At 37.4% G+C, this 26,705-nt stretch overlaps 1 protein-coding gene across 4 annotated transcripts in view; it reads left to right on the plus strand.

Annotated features, from left to right (window-relative positions):
- Window positions 1-26,705, plus strand: part of ANAPC1 (anaphase promoting complex subunit 1) — a 95,412-nt gene that overhangs the window by 34,731 nt on the left and 33,976 nt on the right. For 3 of the 4 annotated variants that reach the window (XM_045827710.1, XM_045827709.1, XM_045827712.1), the window contains exons 18-30: window positions 1,546-1,620; window positions 2,343-2,611; window positions 3,894-3,985; window positions 5,274-5,422; window positions 7,325-7,403; window positions 7,716-7,815; window positions 7,911-7,981; window positions 10,027-10,205; window positions 12,430-12,644; window positions 16,290-16,408; window positions 19,613-19,884; window positions 23,894-24,128; window positions 26,494-26,585. In XM_045827710.1, the coding sequence (XP_045683666.1) occupies window positions 1,546-1,620; window positions 2,343-2,611; window positions 3,894-3,985; window positions 5,274-5,422; window positions 7,325-7,403; window positions 7,716-7,815; window positions 7,911-7,981; window positions 10,027-10,205; window positions 12,430-12,644; window positions 16,290-16,408; window positions 19,613-19,884; window positions 23,894-24,128; window positions 26,494-26,585 (1,947 nt within the window). The remainder of the gene's footprint in view (window positions 1-1,545; window positions 1,621-2,342; window positions 2,612-3,893; window positions 3,986-5,273; window positions 5,423-7,324; window positions 7,404-7,715; window positions 7,816-7,910; window positions 7,982-10,026; window positions 10,206-12,429; window positions 12,645-16,289; window positions 16,409-19,612; window positions 19,885-23,893; window positions 24,129-26,493; window positions 26,586-26,705) is intronic. The other variant, XM_045827713.1, reaches the window with a different exon arrangement.

The following is a 26,705-nucleotide window of genomic DNA, read 5'->3' on the forward strand; positions in this document are numbered from 1 at the left end:
ACAGATTGAAGTTGAGGATGCACAGGAGCATAGAACAGGGCTGGCTGACCTTCGAATTACTAAAATAATGAAGGTAAAGCAGATCTATATATGCCACAAAGAGGTGTATATATCAGACAGTTCCTGCTGATCGTTCCCATAATTTCAGGTCTTATGACTCTGGGAGCAATAGCAGGGACATTTCTCTCTGTGGGACTTAGATACCATATGTGTGTTTGTGCACTAATGTACAGGGTGGGGAACATTTATTCTTATATTATTATTTAATGAATTATGAACAACTGTAAGCCTTTTTTTGCCCCATCCTGTATTTTGGCTGAATTTCTAGGTGAGATAATTATCATGTCATCTGTTGCTTTGATTTTAGTCTTTTTTTGTTTTGTTTTGTTTTTTGATAATACTGTGTGTGAGTTGGGCTGTGTTTTATTTGAATGCTTTGCAAGAAAGAAAACTTTTTCTCTTGATCGGCTTTAAAAATTATTTTATTCAGATTTATATTTAAATGTTCAGTTTTTAAAATTACTTCTACCTACATTTAGTTTTTATAGAGACATCAACTTTTAGCAGAATGAGATTAATTGAAATATAAATATGTGTAAGTTCTATGGAGCATAAGAAGTAGCCATTGCTGTCTTTAGAGTTATGATTGATGAGGTGGCAGTGAGAAGTAGCAGAGTCGACAAAAGTTATGCCAGAGGGAATTGAATAGGAGTGAACGCTCAGAAGATGGCTTTTATGTAACTGTATTAGTTAGGTTAGGCTAACTACCATACCAGGAAGTTCTCAAGAGACATAATGGCTCACACACAGTAAAACTGTGTGTCTTGCTCATACGACAGTACTTAGCAGGTAAACAGGCCACACGGTTATTAGGGACCCAGGCTGATGGAGCATGAGCCATCTTCAACTTGAGGGTTGAATCCATCTAGTGAGGTTCAAGGTGCAAGTTCATTGGTTGGGTGTGTCCAGGAACTGGGCCTGGACATGGCAGCATCCACTTTCATCCGAGTCTCACTATCTCAGGGCCACACCTAACTCTGAGGGTGGCAGGAATATGTAGCCTGGCTGTAGGGCCAAGAGAAAGAGGAGAGCACAGATTTTGGAAAGGAACTCCCTGTCTCTGCCATAGAATTGTTAGACTGTCCAATGTGGACAGACTCTAAATAAAATATCTTCTTCATTCTGGCATGTGGCTGATATTGAGTTGATTCTTTGAGACATGGCATATTTGGTTATGGCTCGTGGTCCTTGTTCTTCTGAAGGAGTGAAGATATGCATCATCACAGAAGTAGAGGAGGAAAGGGAACTCCCATTGAAGTGCCCATGAGCCCAGGCACTGTGCTTCACATACATGGTTTCACTTAATCTTCACAATGATCCTAGAAGAAAGGTATTTATTTGTACTATGTTTTGCCAGGCAAAAGAATGAGTTTTGATCACTCAGTTTCCATGGTTGGTGGAACTAATTTCTGAATCTTTTCAGTTAATCAGTCGATGGTGACAACTTTATATGATTTTGTCTTCTCTTTTGGGGTTATTTTCCAGTTTGACTTTGAAGGGTCACTTTCCCCAGTAATTGCACCCAAAAAAGCAAGGCCTTCTGAGACGGGATCTGATGACGTAAGTATTATTTCTTGCTGGTATTAATTGACTTGTAGGTGCTTTTATGGGACTCCCGTTTCTGTGGTGTGTATGCTGATTTGTGTATACAAGCATACCTTGTATTATTGCAATTCACTGACACTGTTTTTTCAGAATTTAAGTTTTGTGGCAACCCTTCATCAAGTGAGTCTGTTGGCATGGCACGATTCTTCCAACAGTGTGTCTTTGTGTCACATTTTGATAAATCTTGCGGTATTTCAAATGTTTTCATTATTATCCCATTTGTTATGGTCATCTGTGATCAGTGATGTTTGATGTTACTGTTGTAGTTATTTTGGGGCACCACAGACTGCACCCATGTAAGATGGGGAACTCAGTTGATAAATGTTGTGTTTGGTCCTGACTCCGCTGCTGACTGGCTATTCCCCATTCCTTGTGTCTTCCTCCCCTTGGGACCCCCTTTTCTCTGAGACACAGCTAATAACCCTACAGTGGCCTCCGTGTGAAAGGTGGAGGTACACATCTGCTCCTGGTGAAGATGCTGTGAAGATTGTTGAAATGGCAACACATGATTTAAAATATTGTGGAAATCACTTATCTCTTCTTCTTTTCCTGCATTGTGATTTCTTTCTCATATTCTTAGATCAATTTAATGTGAAAATGGAAGTTGAATTGCTTTCTTTTTAATGATGAAATTACAGGGAGGCATGATTTTAAAATTAATATCCTTTTCTTCGCAGGATTGGGAATATTTACTGAATTCAGACTACCATCAGAAGGTTGAGTCTCACCTTTTAAGTAGATCTTTATGTCTGAGTCCTTTGGAAGCTTCTCAGATGAAGGATGAAGACTTGTCACAGAATCTCAGCCTGGATTCTTCTACACTCCTCTTCCCTCACATACCTGCAATTTTTTTTGTTCTTCACCTTGTCTATGAGGAGCTTAAGTTGAATACTCTGATGGGGGAAGGAATTTGTTCTCTTGTTGACCTTCTCGTTCAGTTGGCAAGGTAAATACTATCTGTAGAGTGGAAACTTCCAGTAGTACTTAGGTGACTCAATCTTAGCTGTGAATGTTATAGAAGAAACTTGTAAATAGATTTCTGAAATTGGCCTTCTTAAAATCCCAGAGCATTTTTTATAAACCACAGAACTGTTTGAATATACTGGCTGTATAAGGGCCTGTGGGTCATGCTAGGGTTGCTAGTTTTGTGCTAAGATCAGTGGGAAGTGACAAAAGTGTGTTAAACAGTGGGGATGACTTGCTGAGCATTTCATGTTGACAAGATGACTGGCTACATGTGGTGGAAGTTCTGTAACAACACCTGCTATTCTGTGATACTACCTACGTTCAAGTAGCGCTACACTTCACAGCATTGTAGTGTAGCTGCATAAATTGTCAGAAAATGTCAGCATCTCGATCCCCATTTAGTGATGAGAATACTTGGTCAAGTGTGTTTCCAGGAACATGACCCTTGGCTAGCTGCTGGCTCTCGGCTCTGCTCTGTTGTCACTGTCTTTGGTCATCTCTGTCCTTGGGGTTCCTAGTGGATCTACACTCAGATTGTTCTAATAATACACTTTAACAGCCATGCAAGGAATCTGTGTTTGGCACTGGATTCTAAACATGTGTAGGCATCATTTATGCCTTTGTGATCCTTGATGATAAAGAGTTGAATTGAATCAAAATGTCAAGTCTGAGTTATTATAGCGTATTTTCTAATTTCCTTGATCTTCCTTGAGATACTGAAATTGTTTTCTGAGACATAACAATTTTAATTGATGGTCAGTTTCTCTCAGGAAAAATCTTACTGTCGTGAAGATTCTTTTGTCATGAAATGATTTCCAAACTAATCACGGGCTTTCTGAAATAAACAACATTTGTATAATGTTTTACATTTTTATAAGGTATTTTTCACATGTTTAATCTTAAAACTTCACAGTGGGTAAGCCAGTGTTTTCCCATTTTCTTCAAGAAAATATTGAGGTTCTGGAGGTGGTTTACTGAAGATCGCACAGCAAATAAGTAACAGAGGATAAACTAGGCCCCGGTATTTTTACAGTAGTTTTGCCTCCACAAAATGTGCCTAGCAAAAGGAGCTTGGGTTGCATTTATCCTATTGGGCACTGGAAAATCTAGAAATAGAATAAAGAGACTCTCGACTTGATTATCGTTTTTCTAAGTAAGTTTCCAAATTGAAAAGTTCCACTGATGAATTCTAACTCTGGGGTGGGGCAGATGCTGTAATTCCTTCCTCATTTTTTCTATTTTATATGTTCTTATTGTTTTAGGGACTTAAAATTGGAGCCTTACTTAGATCATTACTACAGAGATTACCCAGCGCTTGTGAGAACTACTGGACAGGTGTGCACAATTGATCAAGGTAAGCATTTGTGTCATTAAAGAGTTTGTGAACAGTGTAGTGACATTTGCCTTTTTTTTTTCTTACCATTAGTCTGTAAGTCAGGGGGCAGGGCCTTTCCACCATTTAGATTTTAGTTTGTGCTTGATCTCTGATTTGCAGTATGCCATAGCTTTTGTAGTGTGTGGGGAAAATTACACCCACCCCTAAGGTTTTGAGTCGCGAAAGCTTAAAGAGCTTCCAGTGCTAAGGATGCTGTGCCCATTACCTGTGCTTGTCATCCAAGTGAATGATATTCAAAATGTAGTTCCTTAGTTTCACTGGCCACATTTCAAGAGCTCAGTAGCTGTGTGGGGCTAGTGGTTGCCATACTGGAACATGTTCATTACCACTGCCTGAGCTAAAGAGACTCAGGATTGGGGCTCAGTTGTTAGAACACAGAGGAATCCTGGCTGTCTCTGCTGTTTTCTCACCTTTCAGGTTCGAGTAGAAAATTTTGGTTAGATTCTTTATATGCCTTGAGCACAAAAATTTGCTCTTTTTCCATCCAATATGGGATAAAATAGTAACTATTTAAATTCTACATAGTATAATATAGTCAGCTTGTTTACTGTGGCAGAGAACATGGAACATTTTGGGAAATACAGAAAATGTTATTCTGCTCAGTAGTATGAAAGGGGGACCCTGAAAACCCCAGAAATTATTTATAAAAATTGTGTGTTTATTCTTACATGTTTAAACTTTAGTTACCTTCAAAGTACTCTTCATTTGATGCAACACCTCTCGAGATGTTTTTTTCATTGCTCAAAACAGTATTTGAAGTTACTGATTTTGATGTCTTTTAGTGCTTCTGCTGTTTTTGGGTTTTTGTTTCACCTCTTCCACATCAGAAAACTGTTTCCCTTTGAGGACTTTTCACTAAGGGAAACAAAAGAAAGTCTATCTTGGGTGAATAGGGAGGGTGGGGTATGGGGGTTAAAAACTGCTGAATACTCAGTGTGGTGTGGGCAGGTACACTTGTAAATCACCCATCATAAAATGGGCAAATGTATTGAAAAAGTTTTCAAAAAAAATTCTCTTTAGCTGAATGCAGCCTCTCACTACAGTACCAACTGGTACACTGATACAGATGGGTTCCTAGAACACTAACTTTTGCAGGAAACTTGTTCTACAAGGGGCCTGCCCTCCAGGAGATAATTCTGTTTTTTTTTTAGGGTTCCCCTCATATCTGTCAACACATTTTTCCTTTAGAATAAAATAACATTGTTTTAATGTATTCTTGTATGTTTATAAACATCTAATTTTAAAGGTCAAACAGGGTTTATGCATCATCCATCATTTTTTACTTCTGAGCCACCAAGTATTTACCAGTGGGTGAGTTCTTGTCTGAAGGGTGAAGGAACGCCACCCTACCCTTACCTCCCTGGCATCTGTGAAAGAAGCCGACTTGTAGTTTTGGTAGGTACTCATAGTATTGCCTAACTTGTTTATTTTTCTCTTTTTCTTTTAAAATATGATTAAAAATGATCATACAGTAAAATGAACTTTTAAAAAATTTTGTGTGCAGTTCTATGAATCCCAACATAGATATGTAATTACCACCATAACTAGGATACAGAACAGACCTCCCTCCTTCCCAGCTGCCATTCCCCCTGTGCTTTTGAGATTCTTGCACGTGTTCCTTGTATCAGCAGTTGTGAATACAGCTGCTATGAACATTCAAGCCCAGCTTTTTGTGTGAACATAAGTTTTCATTTCTCTAGGGTAGATACCCAGAGGTGGGATTGATGGTCATATAGTAAGTACATACTTAGTTTTTTAAGAAACTAAACTGTTTTTAAGAGTGACTGTACCATTTTACATTCCCCCATCCATGTGCGATCATTTCATTTCCCCTGCATTTTTTCAGTGTTTGATATTCTCATGATTTTTAATTTTTGCCATTCTGATAAAATGTGTAATGATATCTTGTTTGGTTTTAATTTGCATTTCCTTAATAGCTGGTGCTATTTTGAGTCTTCTAGATTTGTCAGCTTGTGGGTTGCAAATATTTTCTTCTGGTTTGTAGCTTGTCATGTCTCATCATTCACTTAATGTTTATTTTGCAGAGCAAAAATGGTTAATTTTAAGGAAGCTAATTTATTCAATTTTTTCTTTCATGGGTAGTGTTTTTGGTGCCATGTCTAAGAATTCATTATTTAACTTTAGAATACAAAGGTTTTTCTCCCTGTTTCCTGGTACAAGCTTTACAGTCTATGATCCATTTTGTTAATTGTTGATAAGATGTGAGGTTTAGATTGAGGTTCTTATTTAGTTTGGATGTCCAAATCTTTTAGCACCATTTGAAGAAAAGATAATTGTTTCTTTCACAGTTTTTTTTCAAAAATAGGTTATTTTCACTGTTTTTTTAGTATGCAATTCAGTAGCATTAAATACATTCATTGTATTCAGAGCAGCTTAATCCCAGAAGTTTTTCATTCCTTGCAGCTTGGATGGAAGTATTTAAGTGAACCCACCAAATACACTGGTCTTGCCCTGTGGTGTGGACCCAGTGTATATCTAGCCAAAGGTGGAGCCAGAGGAATATGGATATACCATAGTTCTTCAGCCTCCAACCTAAATTGTATTAGTCAGCTTACAGATGCTCATGTTATAACTTTCCATTGTTAAATATGATGTCACCTAGATTCAGGAATATATCATATGATATACATGTATTGGTTTGGAATGCAGAATTTTAAGATTCCCCAGCTTTGTACTAAAATTTCAGTAAAATCATGTTACTTCTTTCTTTCAAAAAAAATGTGGCTGCAGGTACAGATCTTGGAGATGGAAGCAGGTATTCAAATGAGAAACTTAATGGCTGAAATGGGAGAAGCTTAGGGTTGGAGGGTCAAAGGGTCAGGGTTTACCTAACCAGAAACAACCCAGAAATGTCCATTAGTTCATGAGTGCGTGGACAAATTTGGTACACCTATATAATGGAATACTGCTCAGCAGTAGAAACAACCTCCTGATAGATGTGGTCAACGTGATGGTTCTCAAAGGCACACCCATGAAGTAGGACACAGAAGACCACACATTTGTGGTTCCATTTTCATGGCACTGTAGAAGAGGCCAACTGCAGGGAGAGGATGCAGATGAGTTGTCTTGGGTGCTTGTGTAGGAGGAGCCGCTGGACCACAAAGGGCTTGGGGGACCTCTTTGGGGCAAGGAAGGTATTCTGTATCATGATTGCAATAGTGGTTATACAGTTGCGTAACATTTGTCAAAATGCAGAGTTGTGCACCTAGATGGATGAACTTTCCTATGTAATGATACCTCAGTCATTAAAAAAATGTTAATTTTCTCTTTGTACAGAGTATCGCGCTCTATATTCTTGGTGATGAAAGCTCTGTTTCTGATGAATCCTCACACTACTTATCAAGAATAACTCCAGGTAAGTCAGTGTAATGCTAGACTTCCCAAACAAAATTTAATGAATGCTGATATTAAAGTTGAAATTTAAAAATTAAAAATTTCCTAAGTGTTTGCTTTGGAGACCACATCTTGCCTCATTTTAGAGATTATATCTTACGCTATTCTGGTCTAAGTCTGCAACTGATTGTCAAAGACCAGGATCATTTAAAATTGTATTTTCATTGTGCCTAAGAAGGACTACTTTAGCTCCAGTGAAATACTTTCCAGCCTGCTTATTTTACTATTTTCTAGGAGTTGTTTACAAAATGTGATTTCCAGATTTCTTTTGCAGGTTATGTATTGTTTTTTTACCAGGAAGACTATCAAAATAAAGTTTCATTTTGTTACTTTGTAGCCCCCCAGAAGTCACAAGCAGAACAAGAGGAAAACAGGTGACTTTTATTCAGATTGTGCTTTTATATTAAAAATACAAAACACTGTTATGTGTCACTCTTCTGTTTAATAACTGAGTTTTGTTTTTTTACAGGTTTAGTTTTAGTCATTCTACATCAGTCTCTAGTCTAGCTGAAAGATTAGTAGTCTGGATGGCCAATGTAGGTAAGGTCATCTTTACTTTCTGTGTGTCACTGAAATGCTTTCCCTGGACCCTCCTCACCAAGCCAGCGTCCGCAGAGCTAGCTAGACCTGGGGGGCATGGGGAGAGAGGTCCCATTCTATAAGAAGGTCCCAGTTTCCTTGACAGTCTCACAACTTTCATATGACATCAGCAATACCTGCTTTTTATCTCTCAGCCTTGGAATGGAGAGCACCAGTCACTGCATACCAGACCTGAAGCCGTTGCCATACTCAGATATCAGAAAGGACTATTTCTGGCAAAACCTAAAAGTAATTGCATAAACATTGCAGGTGTGCTTTGGAAGGGACAAGGCCAGGGATTTTAGGCACTGAAATGAAGATTCATGGGTAGAGCAGGAAAAGAGTTTTCTATTCTTTAATCCTAACCTTGTGCTCCTAGGTTTTAAACTAAGTCAAGTACTAAAGAAATTTTTCACAAAAAAATATATAAAAAAATCAAATTACTGATATGAACATATAAACAAAGGATGTTTCTATGTTAGAAAGTAATGCTGTAATGAATATTATAGGATATTTCTGAATTCTTAAAGACTGTTCTAAATGACTTAGTTTTTCATTGTTCTTTTTTATATGCCCCCTTGAAAATTACGATAGTTGTCATTAGTATCACACATAGGGTACCTATGCTGAAAAAATATTGGATGAGTTCTATTTATATATTTAATAAAAGTATTATTCTCATATAAGGAAACATTTTTGCCTTTGATAATTAACTTTCTATATTAATAATGTACAATTTGTAAAATTGAGAAATTATTTCAGGGAAAATAAAATTTTAATTAACATTCAGATTTGAAAAATTTTACATACATATGAAAGAATGTACAAAATGTTTAGAGAATAACAATAAAGTGAACATGGATGTACTGGTCTCTTCATCAGAAATAGAACATCACCAGTGTGGCCAAGGTCCATGTGCAATTACTCCTGGTGGTGTCCTCCCTCACCACCCTACCTCAATTTTTTATTCTTTTTCCTGTTTTTTTTGTAGCTTTATCATCTTTATATATTGCTTAGTATTTTATATTTTCTAAAAATTTTTTATTGAGTTTTTTGAGAGAGAAAGAGACACAGACAAATGTTGATTTGTTGTTCCACTTATTTATGCATTCATAGGTTGATTCTTATATGTACCCTGACCCAAGATTAAACCCGCAACCTTGGTTTGTCAGGACAGTGCTCTAACCAGCTGAGCTACTTGGCCAGTGCCAGTGTTTTATGTTTTTAAACTTTATGTGAATGGACATAAATATGTTTGTGCTACTTATTTTCTTCACTCAATGTTACTGTTTAAAGATTCATCCATGTTGACTCATGTAGCAGTAGGTCATTTGTTTTCATTGCTAAATACTTCATTATTTGAATATATCAAAACTTATCCACAGAATGATAGCATTGGTGCTGTTTCCTCCCTTCCTTTTTTTGTCATAGTGAAACAATATTCCTAATGAGTATTTTAATGCCCATGTCCTTGTGCTGATGTGCACAAGTTTCCGTGTGGCTATTGTTGTATGCTAGGGGTGGGCCTGTCTACACATGCTGAGTGTTTTCCCATGTGGTTGTCTGGTACATACCACTGTCAGCTGTGGTCAAGAATCACTGTAGCTCTGCATAGTTGCCAACACTTGGTATTGATTGGCTTTAATATTTTTCTGTCAAGCAAGTGTGGGCTGCTATTTTCTAATGGTTTTAGTTTGCATTTTCCTGATCACTCATTGGGTAGACCATCTTTTCATGTGTTTATTGACTGTTTTATCTGATGGAACGGTTAATTTATTTGTGGTTTTCCTATTGTATTGCTTTTCTTTTTCTTAAGGTTTTTAAAAATTTTGTAAAGCGACCTCTTCTTCTAATCCCTGAATATCAAAGACACTAGCCTGGTAGTAAGATGAATAAAATTAATTTTTTTCTTATTTGTCAGGGTAGATGTTTGCTAACTAGTTAGGTAGTAACTGGGAGAGTGGTAAGTCTAAATGAAAAATGCTCTCCCTTCCTTTCACCATCAGGTTTCACTTTAAGAGACTTGGAAACTCTTCCCTTTGGAATTGCTCTTCCCATCAGAGATGCAATCTACCACTGTCGTGAGCAGCCTGCTGCAGACTGGCCAGAGGCTGTGTGTCTCTTGATTGGACGTCAGGACCTGTCCAAGCAGGCCTGTGAAGGAAACTTACCCAAAGGGAAATCCGTGAGTGTTGACAGAAAGTTCAAGGTTCAGTTTTAGCGTTAGTAACATCAAAGTAGAAATGTTCTACAGTTCTCTTAAGTCTTTCTGCAAGTGTATATATCACATTTGTCTTTTTTTACATTATGTGCCAGATGGCATTTATAATTAGACAAATGTTATTAGTTGTAAATTAAATCTGGGAACAGGAGATTTTTGAATGCTTCATCTGGTCTGCACCTGTTTTCATCTGGAGTCAGGACAAGTGCTGATCAGTAGGGCAACTACCGTGGCTGATTCCCTGTTTGTGCCATATTGGTAATTTACTTTGTAATATGTGGGAAAATGCAGAGCACATAGATCCTGAATTTGAATATGTAATATATAACTATTTTCTTTTTCATGCATTTCTTGAATTTAACCTTTTAAATAGGTGTAACTATATCTGTTTGATTATATAAAACTGAAGACCCAGGAAAAGGACTTTTGTGGAGGGGAAGGGGCACTAAGGTCACTGAAAAGATGTCTTAATGTTACCCCTTCTGAATACTGCCCTCCATCAGTCTTCAAGTCTGTTTTTTAAAGAATGGGTTCTAAGAACCTGCAAGTAGAAAGTGAACTGCATTATTATCCTCCATTTATTTCTTTTAAACTTAGCCTCTTTTAAAACTTAAAAACAGAACTTGAAAAATTTCTTCTAGAACTTGAGTTAACTTTGAAAGCACAAATGGTTGTGCTGCATTGCCGTGAGCATCAAGGACATTTCAGGGACAATAATTCCACTCCTGGTGACTGTGCAAATTTGGCGTATCTCTCACTCGCCTTTGATCCAACAGATAATAATCAACACACTGTAACTATTTATAGTCCACATCAGGGCTTAGGCCACTGATGCTTCAGAACCTGTGTCAGAATTTACTCCTGATTAGTGTTGCCTCTGGGATCTGTGACAGAAGCAGTTTCCATGGGGGTCCAGCCTCCAGCAGGGTCCCACCAGATAGTGCTTTTCAGTCTGCGCTTCACAAAACAACTCCTAGTTGAAATTTTTATTTTAATAGAAAACCAATTTTTTCTGGTTAATAATATGGCTGTCCTTTCCTTGACCATGTAAGTTTTAGCCTTTAGCCCCCTTTCACTCACTAGCGTGAGAGCAGTGGCACATTGCTAGCAAACATTATCATCAGCACTGAATGCCATTGGTGACTGTCTCCTGTGTTTAACTGTCACTTTAAGTCTGTCTGAATCCAGTTTGCTCAGTTACTTGAGGCTGCATTTTATAAGTTTTCTAAATTCAGTTCATCAGCTCTTTGGGTCTGTATTTTATAACTAACTCATCCATTAGAATATAGTTTCTTTTTAAAATTGGGCATTTTATAGGAATTGTAATGAATTTTTATGAATGAAATAAAAATGATTATTTAGCCATAGCTGCCATTATTTTTTCATGTTAATGTTGTTTTTATGTTAAATGTTGCAAAACTCTAGCATTTCAACTAAGGAGTTTATCTTAATCCTTTGTTTAAAAGAGTGTAAAATGTTACTGAGAGGAGACTTTTGACACCCTTGCTGAAGTCAGAACACAGGCTGGGAGGGCTCATGGTGAAGAACATGCTCAGCTTGTGAGGAAGGAATGATAATCAAGGGATGAACCTTATTCATTTGTTTTGCTACATTTAATCCCTTCCCTTTTAAGAAATTTTTATTTGGAACATATTTATAAACAAAAGTGAGAACTGGCCATGATCCATTGTATTTAGTAAAGTACTAAAGGAAGAAAGTATTGCTCAGCTTTTTCCAATCCTTGCTGTATATGTCTCATACTTTTATTTTCTGCTTATATTAATCAAAGATAATATTTAAATCAGTGTGGGTTTTAAGTAATAATAGAGGGCTTATATTCCTCTTACAGTAATTTGTTTCCTTTTCAAGATATTTAGGATGTAGTTAGATTTTTACAATTTATTCAGATCCTTTTCTTTCAAAGGAACCATCCTCCTGACTCTTGTCTTAAATTTAAACTTCTTCTCTTAGCTCAATACAAATTTTCCAAGTGGAAAATCTAATTGTACTGTAAAAGAGAGGTCTAGGTTAGAGTCTTGGTACACGTTGGGAATCCAGTCCAGCCTGTCTTTGAATGCATAGTTTCTCTGTGTCGATAGTCACGCTCCTCATCCTGGACATCCTCACGTTCCGTCCGTGCGTGTTGACTGGTTTGTAAATTGTCATTACAATCAAGTCTGTTACTCAGGTGCTCTCATCAGATGTTCCTTCAGGAACAGAGACTGAGGAGGAAGATGACGGCATGAACGACATGAATCAGGAGGTTATGTCACTCATATGGAGTGAGGATTTAAGGGTGCAGGATGTGCGGAGGCTTCTTCAAAGCGCGCATCCCGTCCGTGTCAACGTAGTGCAGTACCCAGAGCTCAGCGACCACGAGTTCATTGAGGAAAAGGAAAACAGGTAATGGAAAGCGTGACTTACCTCTCTTCAGAGTTGGTTTTTTTTTTTTTTTGAATGCTAAAACCCGAAAAAGATACTTTAAAGTTAAAAGTGCTATGTATTTTAAATTTTTATCCAACCTAATCTATACATTTTCAAAATATGTGTAGACCCTCCTCCTGAAATACAACTGTCTGATATTTTAAAAAGGTGGATCCAAAGCCATTTTGCTCTTACTTGCTTTAAGAATTTTCAAAGGAGCCCTGGCTGGTGTGGCTCAGTGGGTTGAGTGCTAGCCTGCAAACCCAAAGGTTGCTGGTTCAATTCCCAGTCAGGGCACATACCTGGGTTGTGGGCCAGGTCCCCAGGTGGGTGCATGTGAGATGTATGTATCAATGTATCTCTAACACATTGATGTTTCTCTCTCTCTCTCCCTTCCTTCTCTGTAAAAATAAATACATAAAATCTTTAAAAAAGAATTTATAAAGGAAAACAATGAACTCATTCTTGTGTTTCTTGATCAGGAAAATATTTTGAATGCTTTTAGTATTGATTCAGTGTAGTTTAAACTTACACCAGTATTTTTTTCCTGCTCCCATTAGAAACTCTAATAATGATAGGTAATAACTGTATAAGCCTTCTCTTTTGCCACTCTCAAACACTTATGTCCCTTACTATGTCACTAATACTAATTCGTACCTTGATAAATTGTATGATTCAGTAATAATCAGTATCACATGGCTGACATTCCAGATTTGTTGCCTTGGGACAATTCAATGTAAGTTTTTTTCAATTACAGTTGGCATTCAGTATTATATTAGTTTCAGATGCATAGCATAGTGGTTGTACATCTACCTAATTTATGAAGTAATTCCCCCCCAATAATTCCAGCACCCACCTGGCACCATACATAGTTTTTACAATATTATTGACTATATTCCCTATTCTCTGTGCTGTACTTTATATCCCTCTGACCATTTTGTCACTACCAGTTTGCACTTCTTAATCCTTTCACCCTTTTCACCCAATCCCCAGCTCCCTGTCCATTTGGCAACACCATCAGTTTGTTTTCTGCATCTATGAGTCAGTTTGTTAACTTTGTTCTTTAGATTCCGCATGTAAATGAAATTATATAGTATTTGTCTTTCTCTATCTGGCTCGTTTCACTTAGCATCATACCCTTTAGGTCCATCCATGTTGTTGCAAATGGCAAGATGTTATTCTTTTTTTTTTTTAAGATTTTATTTATTTATTTTTAGAGTGGGGGGAGGGAAGGAAAAAGAAAAGGAGAGAAACATCAATGTGTGGTTGCCTCTTGTGTGCCCCCTACTGCAGCCCAGGCATGTACCTTGACTGGGAATCAAACTGGCGACTTGGTTTGCAGGCCAGCACTCAATGCACTGAGCCACACCAGCCAGGGTGATCTTATTCTTTTTTATGGCTAAGTAACATTCCATTGTGTATAAGTACTACATCCTCTTTATCCAGTCATCTATTGATATACACTTGAGTTGCTTCCACATCTCAGCTATTATAAATAATGCTGCAGTGAACATAGGGACACAAATATATTTCCAAATTAGTGTTTTGAATTTCTTTGGATATAAGCCCAGATGTGGAATTGCTAGGTCATGAGTTAGTTCTATTTTTAATTTTTTGAGGAACCTTCATACTGTTTCACATAGTGGCTGTACCAGCCTGCATTCCTACCAACAGTGCATGAGGGTTCTCTTTTCTCCACATCCTTGCCAATACTTGTTTGTTGATTTATTGTTGATAGCCATTCTGACAGGTGTGAAGTGATACTTCATTGTGGTTTTAATTTGCATTTCTCTGATGATTAGTGACATTGAGCATCTTTTCATATTTCTTTTGGCCATCTGTATGTCCTCTTTCAAGAACTGTCTAATCAGGTCCTCTGCCCATTTTTTAATTGGATTATTGTTTTCTGGTGTTGTATGAGTTCTTCATAAATTTTGATATTAACCCCTCATCAGATGTATCATTGGTGAATTTCTTCTTCCATTTAGTAGGTTATCTTTTTCTTTTTTTGGTGGTTTAATTTAGATTTAAAAATTCTCTGGTCTTTTTTATCTCCCTGCTCTCTATTACCTGTCATCTCTGCCAGTCTTTTCTGCTCCTTTCTTTACTTCCTGTGGTATTTACTACTTCTAGGGAAGGGCCATCCACATTTAGCCTCTGGCTATCGAAGGTCTAAGTCAGTCATAATCCTCCTATCCCTGTTTCCTTCCCATGTGGTTCCAAGTATTAGTCACTGTAAGTGAGATGGAGTGACAGAGAAATTGTGTGAGAGCCTGGCCAATGTCTGTGGGGTGACTGGATAAATTACTTAAGCTCAGTTTCTGCCTCTATAAGAATAGGCATGATTGTAGCATTCGTACTTCACAAGGTGGTTCTGTATCAAGTGAGTTATTTCTATATAATGCTGGGCATACTGCCCAGTACATGGCAGAACTCAGTGCAGTCAGTCTTTTGAACAGAGTTAATTCTGTGGTGCTGGTTTTATTTTTACCTTTTACTCTCTAAAATCAGAATAGGTCTTTCAGTCAGCAGGTGTTATAATTTAATTGGCAGTATTTTTTCTTTCCTAGTACCTCATGAAATAGTGATGCATATTAAAATCAAAGGCATTGTAAGTGGAAGGGATACAGTATGATTGTTTTCATTATGGTAATGTTGTGGGTTATGTATAAGATTTCTGCCAAAAACTGTTATAGGATATTGCCTCCTTGCCTTGACTTTCCATATTGTAAATTACTGTGAGGCAGTGTTTCCAAAGAATCTTACAACAGCAAAATTTTCCCCACCAGAAAAGCAGCTCTGAGTGTGCAGTTAGGGAGAAAGCGTGTGTGTGAATAGCTTTGTCTGCAGAGGCAGTGTTAGCCTCTGAAGGGATATTTCTGTGTCTTCAGATGTAACTTGTGTTAAGTGTTTCTTGGTTATAATGCCCCTACTTTCACAGTTTGATTTTGTTTTTTTTTAAGGGGCTTTACAGAATGTGATTTAACATAGAAACAAGTAGCCCATAGGAGCCATTTTAACCTTGAACATCACTGATACATAGTGATATCTGTCCTGTAAATCTTAGCTGTCACGTAAAGGAAAATCATTCTGTGTTTTCCCTGGGAACGCTGTGAAGTTCGCTGACCTTCAGTGTAGGAACTTCCTTTCCTTGCTTGTGTAGAGGCCATGAAGGTGGCACTTCTGAGTCTCTTTTGGCAGAAAGGGTGGGAGGAGGACCCCAGATGCATGGCGGGCGGCTAGACTGAAAGTAACACTATGAGGAAACCCAGAGTATAATATTTTCCTATGAGAGGGTTAGCAACAGTTAGAGTAGAATTTCAGGTTTCTCTTTTTGGATACCTGGGGAGGGTTGGCTTGGTTTATGGACCAGCTGATTTTCATTTAAAGCAAATATAAAACAAAAGAAAGGAAATGGGTCTCCTCTTAGAGTTTCTAAGTGGGGCAAGAGTATTAAAGAGAGAATGACTGTGTGTGAATGATTCAGTCACATCTTGGTATGGATTTCCTGGATGGGATTTCATCTTACACAGCACACCCTCTTTTGAAATACTTGCCTACAGATTGCATTTCAATTTTTTTGCTTAAAAGATTTTCATATCTTGGTTTTAATTTTAATTATAGATTGCTCCAGTTGTGCCAACGAACTATGGCCCTTCCAGTAGGACGAGGGATGTTTACCTTGTTTTCATACCATCCTGTTCCAACGGAACCATTGCCTATTCCTAAGTTGAATTTGACAGGTACGTTCAAGTCTGGGTTCAGGGATCAAGGAAATGAATGCTCTCTTTGTCCCCACTGGTTTTGCGTATTGTTAATAGCTGCTGTAGTGCTTATTTGCTGCGCAGGTAGCAGATCAGGCTAAACGTTGAGGGAAGTAGAATGTAGTCCGGTACTAATTTTTGCTTTTAATGAGACTATTTCCAGATGTAGAAAAGCACTTGAGAAAGTTTAGAAAGATATTATTGATAGTGGTAAGATCTTAAAATACAGTATGTAAAAATATTTTGTCTTAAAATGTCTTTTGTCTCACTATGAATGTATGATCCTTATATAAAAACAAGAAAATATACTTAACTTATAGTAGTCCCACTAGTGTTGACACTTTGGTGTATAAGTTCCCGAATTTTATTTCTCCACTTTATACTTTTATATTTGTTTAATTATCAGAAAATTTAAATCCGATTTAGAAACTATTGAAAAATTTACTGTATAGTGAGCATCTGTCCATATCTTGCATATCTATGTATACAGTTATGTATATGTATGTACGTAGGTATTGTGTATATGTGTTTTTAATCAACAACTATATTTGTTCTAGTGTATTTTACTTAATGGAATATAATTCATATAAATAGCTTGGTATTATTGGGAATTATTGTTTCTTGCTATTATAAATATATTTGGGGAGTGTAGTCTTTTTTAGGATAATTGCTTAGAAGTAGAACTCTTAGGACAGCAAGATCTTAAGGCTCTGATGCAGCAGATTATCAAATTGCCTTTCTGATTGGATGCATGAACTTTTACTTCTACCAGATAGAGAGTGCTTCGTTTCCAATATTACTGATTATGGGTTTTATAGTGCCTGTTCACCTGAGACTAGTTTGAATGTGTTCTACGGTTGACATCATGTACAGTCAAAATTATGGAAATTCCTTAAAGTGTAGTGCATGTGGTTTCATGAGACCTGTACAAAATGTAGTTTATATTTCAAGTTGCATAATTTTAAAAATTCAGGGTCTGTCTCAGATTTATAAGGAGCAGTGCTTTCTACAGTATCACACCTAGTCTGGAGTCTTCATCTCAGTAATAGACACAGCAAGCAGAGTGACGATCACTATTTTAATGTTCTGTCTCTTAGAGATAAATCATCTATGGCAAAACATGAACAGCCATTGAATCTTGATGTAGGGCATGGGAAATAGGTGTTTATTAGTCTTTGAACTGTTTGAAGGTTTGCATAGAAAAGGCTTGGATTAGAAGAGAATCTCATGAGAAATTGGCAAATGTTAAAATGTATTAAATCTTGTTGGCCATGCTATGCTTGGGTGAATGTTATCTGCATGAATTATTGTCTTTTAAAAAATATATTTAGTTAAATTTGCATGATTTAAAATGTGTTTATGACTGTAGTCCAAAATTTTGTTAGCCATTCTGGTAGGCACCACCTAAGAAAAAACTATCTTGATTTAATAATATTAATTTAGGAAAACATATTTTCTTAGTTTCTTAACTCTCCCACTGCTAGGCCTGTTGTACATTTTGTATGTTGTTGTTCTTATTGAAGAATATATTCAGTTCTTATTATGTTACCCTTTGCTTTTCATTGATTTTGTGTACAGATATTACGTGTTATGTATATGATGAGTTGCTGCTTTGCAAGATTTACTAGTTTTTTCATTGTTTATCTCTGTGCCTTTTTGAAAAAGTCAGAGTATAACTGATGAACTTGTTAACCAGTGTAGTGCTGCCACACAGCAACGTTTGAACCAAATCTTAGGTAGAAAAAGCAAATGGTAAAGTGTTGCATTTTTCTTTGTGCTTGTGTTTGTGTGTGTGTTTATGTACTCCAAGTAAGACATTGTGCACCTGTGTAAAATTTATCTTACATAACTTTCAGAACTGCTTTAAAACTGTATTTTCAAACTTCTAGTGAATTGTGTAACTTTATGCAGTTTTTAGCATATTTATTTTATATATTCATGACTTGAGCCAGTGTAGAATATTAAAAATACAAAAAAAATTCAGTACATGCTTACACAGGTAGATCAAAACCAGACTCAGGGAATTCGAAGAGAACATACCATTTGGTTAACATTGCTCTTAAATAAATTGACCACAGAATTATTAAATTTAATTAGTACTCTTATGGTTCACTGGGTAACTCAAGTCTATAAAATGATGCTTTTTATAGCACTACCTATGAATGAATTTGGTGTTGTTAACAATAGTATATAATTATCATTATATATATGTGTATATATATACACACACAGAGACATATATAAGTAAAAGATAGAGCAGATTTTAAGTTACTTGTCTCTTATTTTTTATTTATTTTTTAATAGTTTATTTTTTATTGTATTTTTCCATTAGCATTTATCCCTTTTATACCTTCTTCTACCTCCACACATCCGCTTTCCCCTTGCAATCACCATACTTTTTTTTGTTAGTTCAGTTTGTTCATTAGATGCCACATGTGAGTGAGATCATATAGTATTTGTTTTTCTCTGACTGGCTTATTTCACTTAGCATAATGTTCTCCAGGTCCATCCATACTGTTGCAAAGGGTAAAATTTTATTCCTTTTTACAGCCTAGTAGTATTCCATTGTGTAAATGTACTGTAGCTGTTTTATCCACTCACCTACTGATTGGCACTTAGGCTGCTTCCAAATCTTGGCTCTTTTCCCTTAATGTCCTAAGAAAAATATGGTGTGGCATATTTAAAATGAACATTAGTGTCACTAAACCTCATGTTGGAATTTATTGTTAACATTGTTTAGCTGTGACAGTAGTCTTAATTTTATTTTTTAATAAGCTTCCTGTTGTTTGAAAGAAAGATTTTAAAGCCATGGACATCCTTATCAGATCTCTAGAGCCCATGTATTTTAGCAAAAAAGAAGATGAATTATTTTAAGCAATTAAGGTTTTCTACTTGCATCAGGTTTGACTCACATGCATGACAGTTTCAGGACTCATAGTAACTTAATATTATTAAGAGTTTCGAATGTAGAGAAAGCAATCTCTGTTCTCAAAAATCTAAATTTAACAACTTTGATTTTGTAAATTTATTTTTTTGCAAGTCTTTATTTAAAATTTTTTTAAATTGTTGTTCAAGTCCAGTTGTCTCAACAAACTGACAGTAACCAGAGGGGAGGGGGAAAGGGTGTAATGGCGATTTTGTAAACTTCTGTTCTCTCAGTTTTACATTTGTTTGCATGAATAGGGCGTGCTCCTCCTCGGAACACAACAGTAGACCTTAACAGTGGAAATATTGATGTGCCTCCCAACATGACAAGCTGGGCCAGTTTTCATAATGGTGTGGCTGCTGGCCTGAAGATAGCCCCGGCTTCTCAGATCGACTCGGCCTGGATTGTTTACAATAAGCCCAAGCATGCTGAGTTAGCCAATGAGTATGCTGGCTTCCTCATGGCCCTTGGCCTGAATGGGCACCTCACCAAGCTGGCCACTCTCAACATCCATGACTACTTGACTAAGGTGAGGACTTGTGCTCCCAGCTCCTGAGATTGTGCCTCACCTGGGCTGTTGCAATAGCTCCTAATTGTTCTATTTGCTCTTCTTTCTTTATTCTTATACCTCTAAATCCATTCTTATAGCAGGCATAGTAGTCTTTGTAAAGTATAAGTTGGAATGTATCGCTTCCCTGGTCAGAACTGTGTAATGAATGGTCTTCCATTGCTCTACATGTTCATTTAGGAGCCTAAGTGATCCTACACACTTCTCCAGCCTTACTTTGTACCAATTTTCCACTTTCTCCCCACACCCCAAATGGGACTGGCCATTTTAGCCCCTTGGCATAAACTGTTCCTCTTATCCTAAACTCGTCCATTTTTATGCCATAAAAATTCACCTATTAAAGTATGGAATTTAGTGGTTTGTAGTATGTCCACAGATTTGTGCATTGTTATCACTGATAACTTTAGAACATTTCACCACCTTGTAAATGAACCTCATACCCAGTAGCAGTCGCTCTCTATTCCTCTCTCCCACCAGTCCCTGGCAGCCACTGATCTGCTTTCTGTCTCTGTGGATCTGCGGATTCTCGACCTTTCATGTGAATGGAATCATAAGATGTGTGGCCTTTAATGGCTGGCCTCTTTCTGTTAGCAGAATGTTTTCAATGTTCAACAATGTTATTTTTTGTACCAAGCATTTCATTTCTTTTTATAGCTGAATAAAAACTATTGTGTGGATATACTGTATTTTATTTATGAATGCATTAGTTGATGGGTATTTAGGTTCTTTCTACTTTTTGGCTATTAGGAATAATGCTGCTATAAACATGGCACATGTTTTTGAGTGGGCTTATATTTTCATTTTTCTTGGGTATATTGCTAGAAGTGGAATTGTTCCATCATATAATAACTCTTCATTGAAATTTTTGTGGAAGCACTGAACTGTTTTTCAGAGTGGCTGCACCATTTTACAATTGCATCAGTAGTACCTAGGAGTTCTAGTTTCTCCACATTTTTGCCAATATCTGTTTTTAAATTATAGTCATTCTAGTAGGTATGAAATAATATCTCATTGTGGTTTTGGTTTGCATTTCCCTGATGGTTAATGATGTTGAAGATCATTTCATGTGCTCATAGGCCGTAAGTTTTCTTTGGAGAAATGTCTATTCATATTCTTTGCTTAATTTTTAACTGGGTTATCTTACTGAGTTATATTCTGTATATATTCTGGATAGTAGTCCATTAACAGGTAAAAGATTTGCAAATTTTTCTCTCATTCTTCCAGTTTTTTTTTCACTTTCGGATGCCATCTTTGAAAGACATAAGTTCTTAATTTTGATGAAAGCCAGTTCATAGATTTGTTTTCTTTTTTTTGTATTTTTAAAGTACATTTTATCGATTATGCTATTACAGTCATCCCATTTTTTCCTTCCCTTTATTCTCCTCTGCTCTGCACCCCCCTTTCCACAGCATTCCCCACCCCCTTAATTCATGTCCATGGATCATATATATAAGTTCTTTGGCTACTCCATTTCCTATACCATTTTTAACTCCCCTTGGTCTATTTTGTACCTACCATTTATGCTTCTTATTCCCTGTACCTTTTCCCCCATACTCCCCATCCCTGCTGATAACCTTCCATGTGATCTCCATTTCTCTGGTTCTGTTCCTGTTCTAATTGTTTGCTTGGTCTTTTTTTTTTTTCCAGATTCAGTTGTTGATAGTTATGAGTTTGTTGTCATTTTACTGTTATAGTTTTTGATCTTCTATTTCTTAGATAAGTCCCTTTAACATTTCATATAGTAAGGGCTTGGTGATGATGAACTCCTTTAACTTGACCTTATCTGGGAAGCACTTTATCTGCCCTTCCATTCTAAATGACAGCTTTGCTGGGTAGAGTAATCTTGGATATAGGTCCTTGCCTTTCATGACTCTGAATACTCCTTTCCAGCCCCTTCTTGGCTATAAGGTTTCTTTTGAGAAATCAGCTGATAGTCTTATGAAAACTCCTTTGTACGTAACTCTCTCCTTTCTTTTTGTTGCTTTTCAGATTCTTTCTTTAGGTAAGAATCTTGGGTAACTTAAATCTATGATGTACTTTGGTATGTGCTTGCTTGGGTCCATCTTCTTTGGGACTCTCTCTGCTTCCTGGACTTCCTGGAAGTCTCTTTCCTTTAACAGATTGGGAAAGTTCTCCTTCATTATGTTTTCAAATAAGTTTTCTTTATCTTGCTCCTCTTCTTCTCTTTCTGGCACCCCTATGATTCAGATGTTGGAACATTTAAAGTTGTCCCAGAGGTTCATAAGCCTCTCCTCAGTTTTTTGAATTCTTGTTTCTTCATTCTGTTTTGATTGAGTGTTTCTTCCTTCTGTTCCAAATTGTTGATTTGAGTCCTGGTTTCCTTCCTTTCACTGTTGGTTCCCTGTATATTTCCCTTTATTTCACTTTTCATAGCCTACACTTCTTCCTCTATTTTGTGACCATACTCAACCATTTCTGTGAGCATCCCGAACACCAGTGTTTTGAACTTTGCATCTGATAGGTTGGCTATCTCCCCATTGCTTAGCTCTTTTTCTGAAGTTTTGATCTGTTCTTTCATTTGGGCCATATTTCTTTGTCTCAGTGGACCTGTTAAATTGTAAGGGGTGGAGCCTTAGGTATTCACCAGGGCGAGGCAACCTACGGCCTTGTGTTGTGGTGCTGTATGTGGAGGAGAGGTCCGAGAGGAAACAGTGCTGCTTGCTTGGCTCTTGGCTGGCTTTCAGTCATTTCCTCCCCTACCCACAATCAGATTGGGCCCTTCTGGTGCTGATTCCCAGGTGGGTGGGCTTATATACATCCTAGGACCCTGTGGGTCTCTCCAACAAACAGTCCTCTGAGGCTGGGAGTTTCTCCTGCCTCCGCAACGCCCACAGGTTTTTATAGCCAGAGGTTTTGAGACTTTCTTTTCCCTATGCTGGAACCATGGCTTGCATGGTCTGTCTTGCTCCCCAGTTGTTCTCCCAGGTTTATCCGCGTGCAAATGTGTGACTGCCCGTTCTGCCAGCCGCCACCTTGCTGTGTGTCTTCTCCACCCAGGCTTCCCATCTCCGCCCCTCCTACCAGTCTGAGTGAATGTTCTTCTTTAACTCCTTGGTTGTCAGACTTCCATACAGTTTGATATTCTGGCAGTTCTGGTTGGGTTGTATTTTGTTTTTAAATTTGTCCTTCTTTTGGTTGTGCAAGGAGGCAAAGTGTATCTACCCACACCTCCTCTTGGTTGGACAGTTAATCTATTTTTTCTTTGGTGCTTGTGCTTTTGGTGTTGTATCCAAGTTATTGCCTGGTCTGAGGTCACGAAGATTCACACCTATGTCTTCTAAGAGCTTTATAGTTTTAGTTCTTACATTGAGTTCTTTGATCTATTTATGGTAATTTTTGTATATAATATAAGGAAGGGCCCCACTTCATTCTTTGGCATCTGGCTCTGCAGTTATCTCAGTTCTGTGTTTTGATAAGACTGTTCTTTTCAGATTGGATTGTCTTGGCACCGTTGTCATTGGACCATCAGTGTGAGTGAGGGCTTATTTCTGTATCACCTCAGAGACATTTACATGTTCTCTCACTCGACATCAATCTCTCCTTTTAAAGTTGAGTGTTCCCCTTTCTGCCACTTTTCTGGCTAATTTGTGCTTATCCTTCAGGTCCTATTGTGAATTTTACTCTTTTTAGAGATTTCTAATAATTCCTCAGCCTCTCCTAATCTAAATTAGGCAGCTTTAAAATACTCTTTTGTATTACTTTGCACTTTTTCAGTGCATTACTTTTTAATACTGTATTTGTATGTTTTTAGTTTGACATTTTTCCCTATTTGGGCAGTAGCTTCATGAGGACAAGGACCATGTCTGTATAGTTTGCTGTTGTATTCTTGGTGCCTCTCACTGTGCTTGTCACATAAAAGTACTTATTAAAAGTACTGGCAGGCAATGTTTTATTTAAAACTTCTGTCTCTTTTGGTAGTGGCTTATTTTCTGTATCTTCTCTGTTGTAGGGTCATGAAATGACAAGCATTGGACTACTCCTTGGTGTTTCTGCTGCTAAGCTGGGCACCATGGATATGTCCATTACTCGACTGCTCAGCATCCACATTCCTGCTCTCTTACCCCCAACATCCACGGAGCTTGATGTTCCTCACAATGTCCAGGTGGCGGCAGTAGTTGGCATTGGCCTTGTATATCAAGGAACAGCTCACAGGCATACTGCGGAAGTCCTGTTGGCTGAAATAGGTATGATTAATAGTGCTGTGTCTTCATTAGTATACATTTCCCGCTCCATAGGAACCAAAGTAAGAATGATAGTAAAATTATAAAAATTAAGGAAAAAATAGTAGCTGATGTGAGGATGGAGATGATCTGATACTAATAAAAAATGACAAATAATGTTTTCCAAGGCTGGTATTACTGTGCAGGTAATCAGTCTGCATTTTTTATTTGGCAAGCTGAGTAATGTCAGTGATGCCACTAATGAAGTGGTCTCAGTGTGAGCCTGCTTTTATCCTGCTGGGTTCTGCCAGGCAGTGTCTAGCAGTGGTCTGCACCTAAACTCAAAGGTGATTATTTTGGTCCTCAAAACACACAGTGTCTTTTCTGTTGGACAAAAGCACTTCCAAGAGAATAGAAGTGATAGATTCCTGCTTTCCTCCTTTACATGCTAGTGGGTATGTTGGTAATGAAATGCATTTTCTGTGTTGTCATCTTTTTCTGGCCTACGGAGATGCCATTGGCATTATTAGTATTGGTAGTAGTTTAGATATATACTTAAATGTCCTGTTCTATCCTATTCAGGATCTTTTCTACAGATATTTGAGGATAGACTGTTGAAGGTACTTTATTCTCTAGGTTGATTGCAGCAGTCAGCTGTTGCCACAGTGCCGCTACATAACAAATAGCTGCACGGTTAGCCTGAGCATCTCTACAGTTCTGGCTCTGCTCCAGGTGCCTTATTCTGGGGCCCAGGTGGGAGGATGTGCTGCTTTAACAGTGACGACAGAAGGCAGAGAGAGAAACCAATGTTGGAAGCACAGTTCAGGCCTTGGCTTAACATTGTGTCAGCTGAGATCCTAGGCCAAAGCCAGTCACACATCCACTGTAAGACAGTCGAGAGTGTGGGTATGTATGTACTGTCACTGTAGGGCCATGAAGTATTAGAACAAACAGTTTAGTCTGCTACAGTGATGAAATAAATCGTTCTCAAAACTGAAATTTTCCTACAAGATAATTTAACATTCTTTGTCTATTTTATAATGGTATCTGATGATATCTTCCATACGAGATATCTGATTGGCAGCTTCATCATGATGACATACCCTCTCATGCAGAGTTTTTTGGGGAAACATCAAATCACACAGGTGACTCAGCCTTGCTGCAAGCCTATATTTGGCACTTTGTAACTTTCGGCTTTTCCCAAAACTAAGGTCACCTTTGAAAGGGAAGAGATTTCAGACCATCCATGAGATTCAGGAAAATATAACAGGGCAGCTGATGGCCACTGTGAGAACTGTGTGAGGTCCCAAGGTGTCTACTTTGAAGGGGACTGAGGCGTCATTGTCCTCTGTACAATGTTTCGTGTATCTTGTATCTGCTTTAATAAATGTCTCTATTTTCGTATTACATGGCTGGACATCTTCTGGACAGACCTCATATATCTCACAGCCATAGCACACACTTTCATAATGTAAATAGAAGATTGGATTCTTGTAGCTCTTTTATGTAGTTACATACTGTCAGAATGTACATACTGTTTTAATACTGCCCTTTTCATATATCATTGTCATAAATGTTTTTAACAATTAATTTTGTATTGTTTAATATCATTGAGTTGGTATTCTATAACTTGCCTAATTATTTTCTTATTTTCAGGTCTTTCAGGTTGTTTCTAATTCTTTACTATTATGCATAAACATTATCTGATTACTTCTGTATAATACTTTTTTGATTGCATTTTTTTCCTGAAGATAAAATCCCAGGAATGTGAACTTTTGGTGGGGGGGCCTTTATATGTAATACATTTTGCTGCCTTAACAGGTAGAGTTAGTGTTATGTGGTGCTTTATAAATTTTGCATCTAGCCAAACTTTTAGGATGAATACACAGAAATTCTGCCATAGTAGGGTAGCTCAGAATTTATATATTCAAAGGAAGTGTCTCGAAACAGAATATTTAATGTGCTTCAAAACTTGTAGGAAGTATCCATTCTATCCATTATCAGTATTTGAATATGGTCTCACAACATCTAATGAATAGATTTGAAAATAAAAAGCAAATACAAATGCAAAAGATTAAAAATTAAAACTCTTTGAGCACTCCTCCCTTTAAAAAATTTTCTCAACTTCTTAGTAATTAAAAAAAAATCAAAACTAAAGTTTCACAGTATTTTAAAGTTACTGCTTTTAAATTAGAAAATTAAAAGAGTCATTTTGGGATTTATTTTGTAGTAAACTGAGAGTTGTGGATAACATTTGTGATAATGTCCTGTTTTTTGAGTGAGGTTATACTGAAACCGTAGTTCTTATGCAGTTTACTAGAAAGTTGACTCTGAAATTCTTCTGAAGATTTTGAGGCGAGCTTGAATCATGTTATTTCCTCTTTCACAGGACGGCCCCCTGGCCCCGAGATGGAATACTGCACTGACAGAGAGTCCTACTCTTTAGCTGCTGGCTTGGCCCTGGGCATGGTCTGCTTGGGGGTAAGCACAGTCTGTGCCTTCTGAGGCTTCAGTGATGACATCTGCTTGTGGAGACGAAGAAACTTGATACTTTACTCTGAGTATTGCTCTGCCATACTGTGATTTGATTTAAACTGATTC

The sequence above is a fragment of the Phyllostomus hastatus genome, unplaced genomic scaffold (assembly GCF_019186645.2).
Source record: "Phyllostomus hastatus isolate PE091 unplaced genomic scaffold, TTU_PhHast_1.1 phas_scaffold_78, whole genome shotgun sequence".
NCBI classification, from domain to species: domain Eukaryota; kingdom Metazoa; phylum Chordata; class Mammalia; order Chiroptera; family Phyllostomidae; genus Phyllostomus; species Phyllostomus hastatus.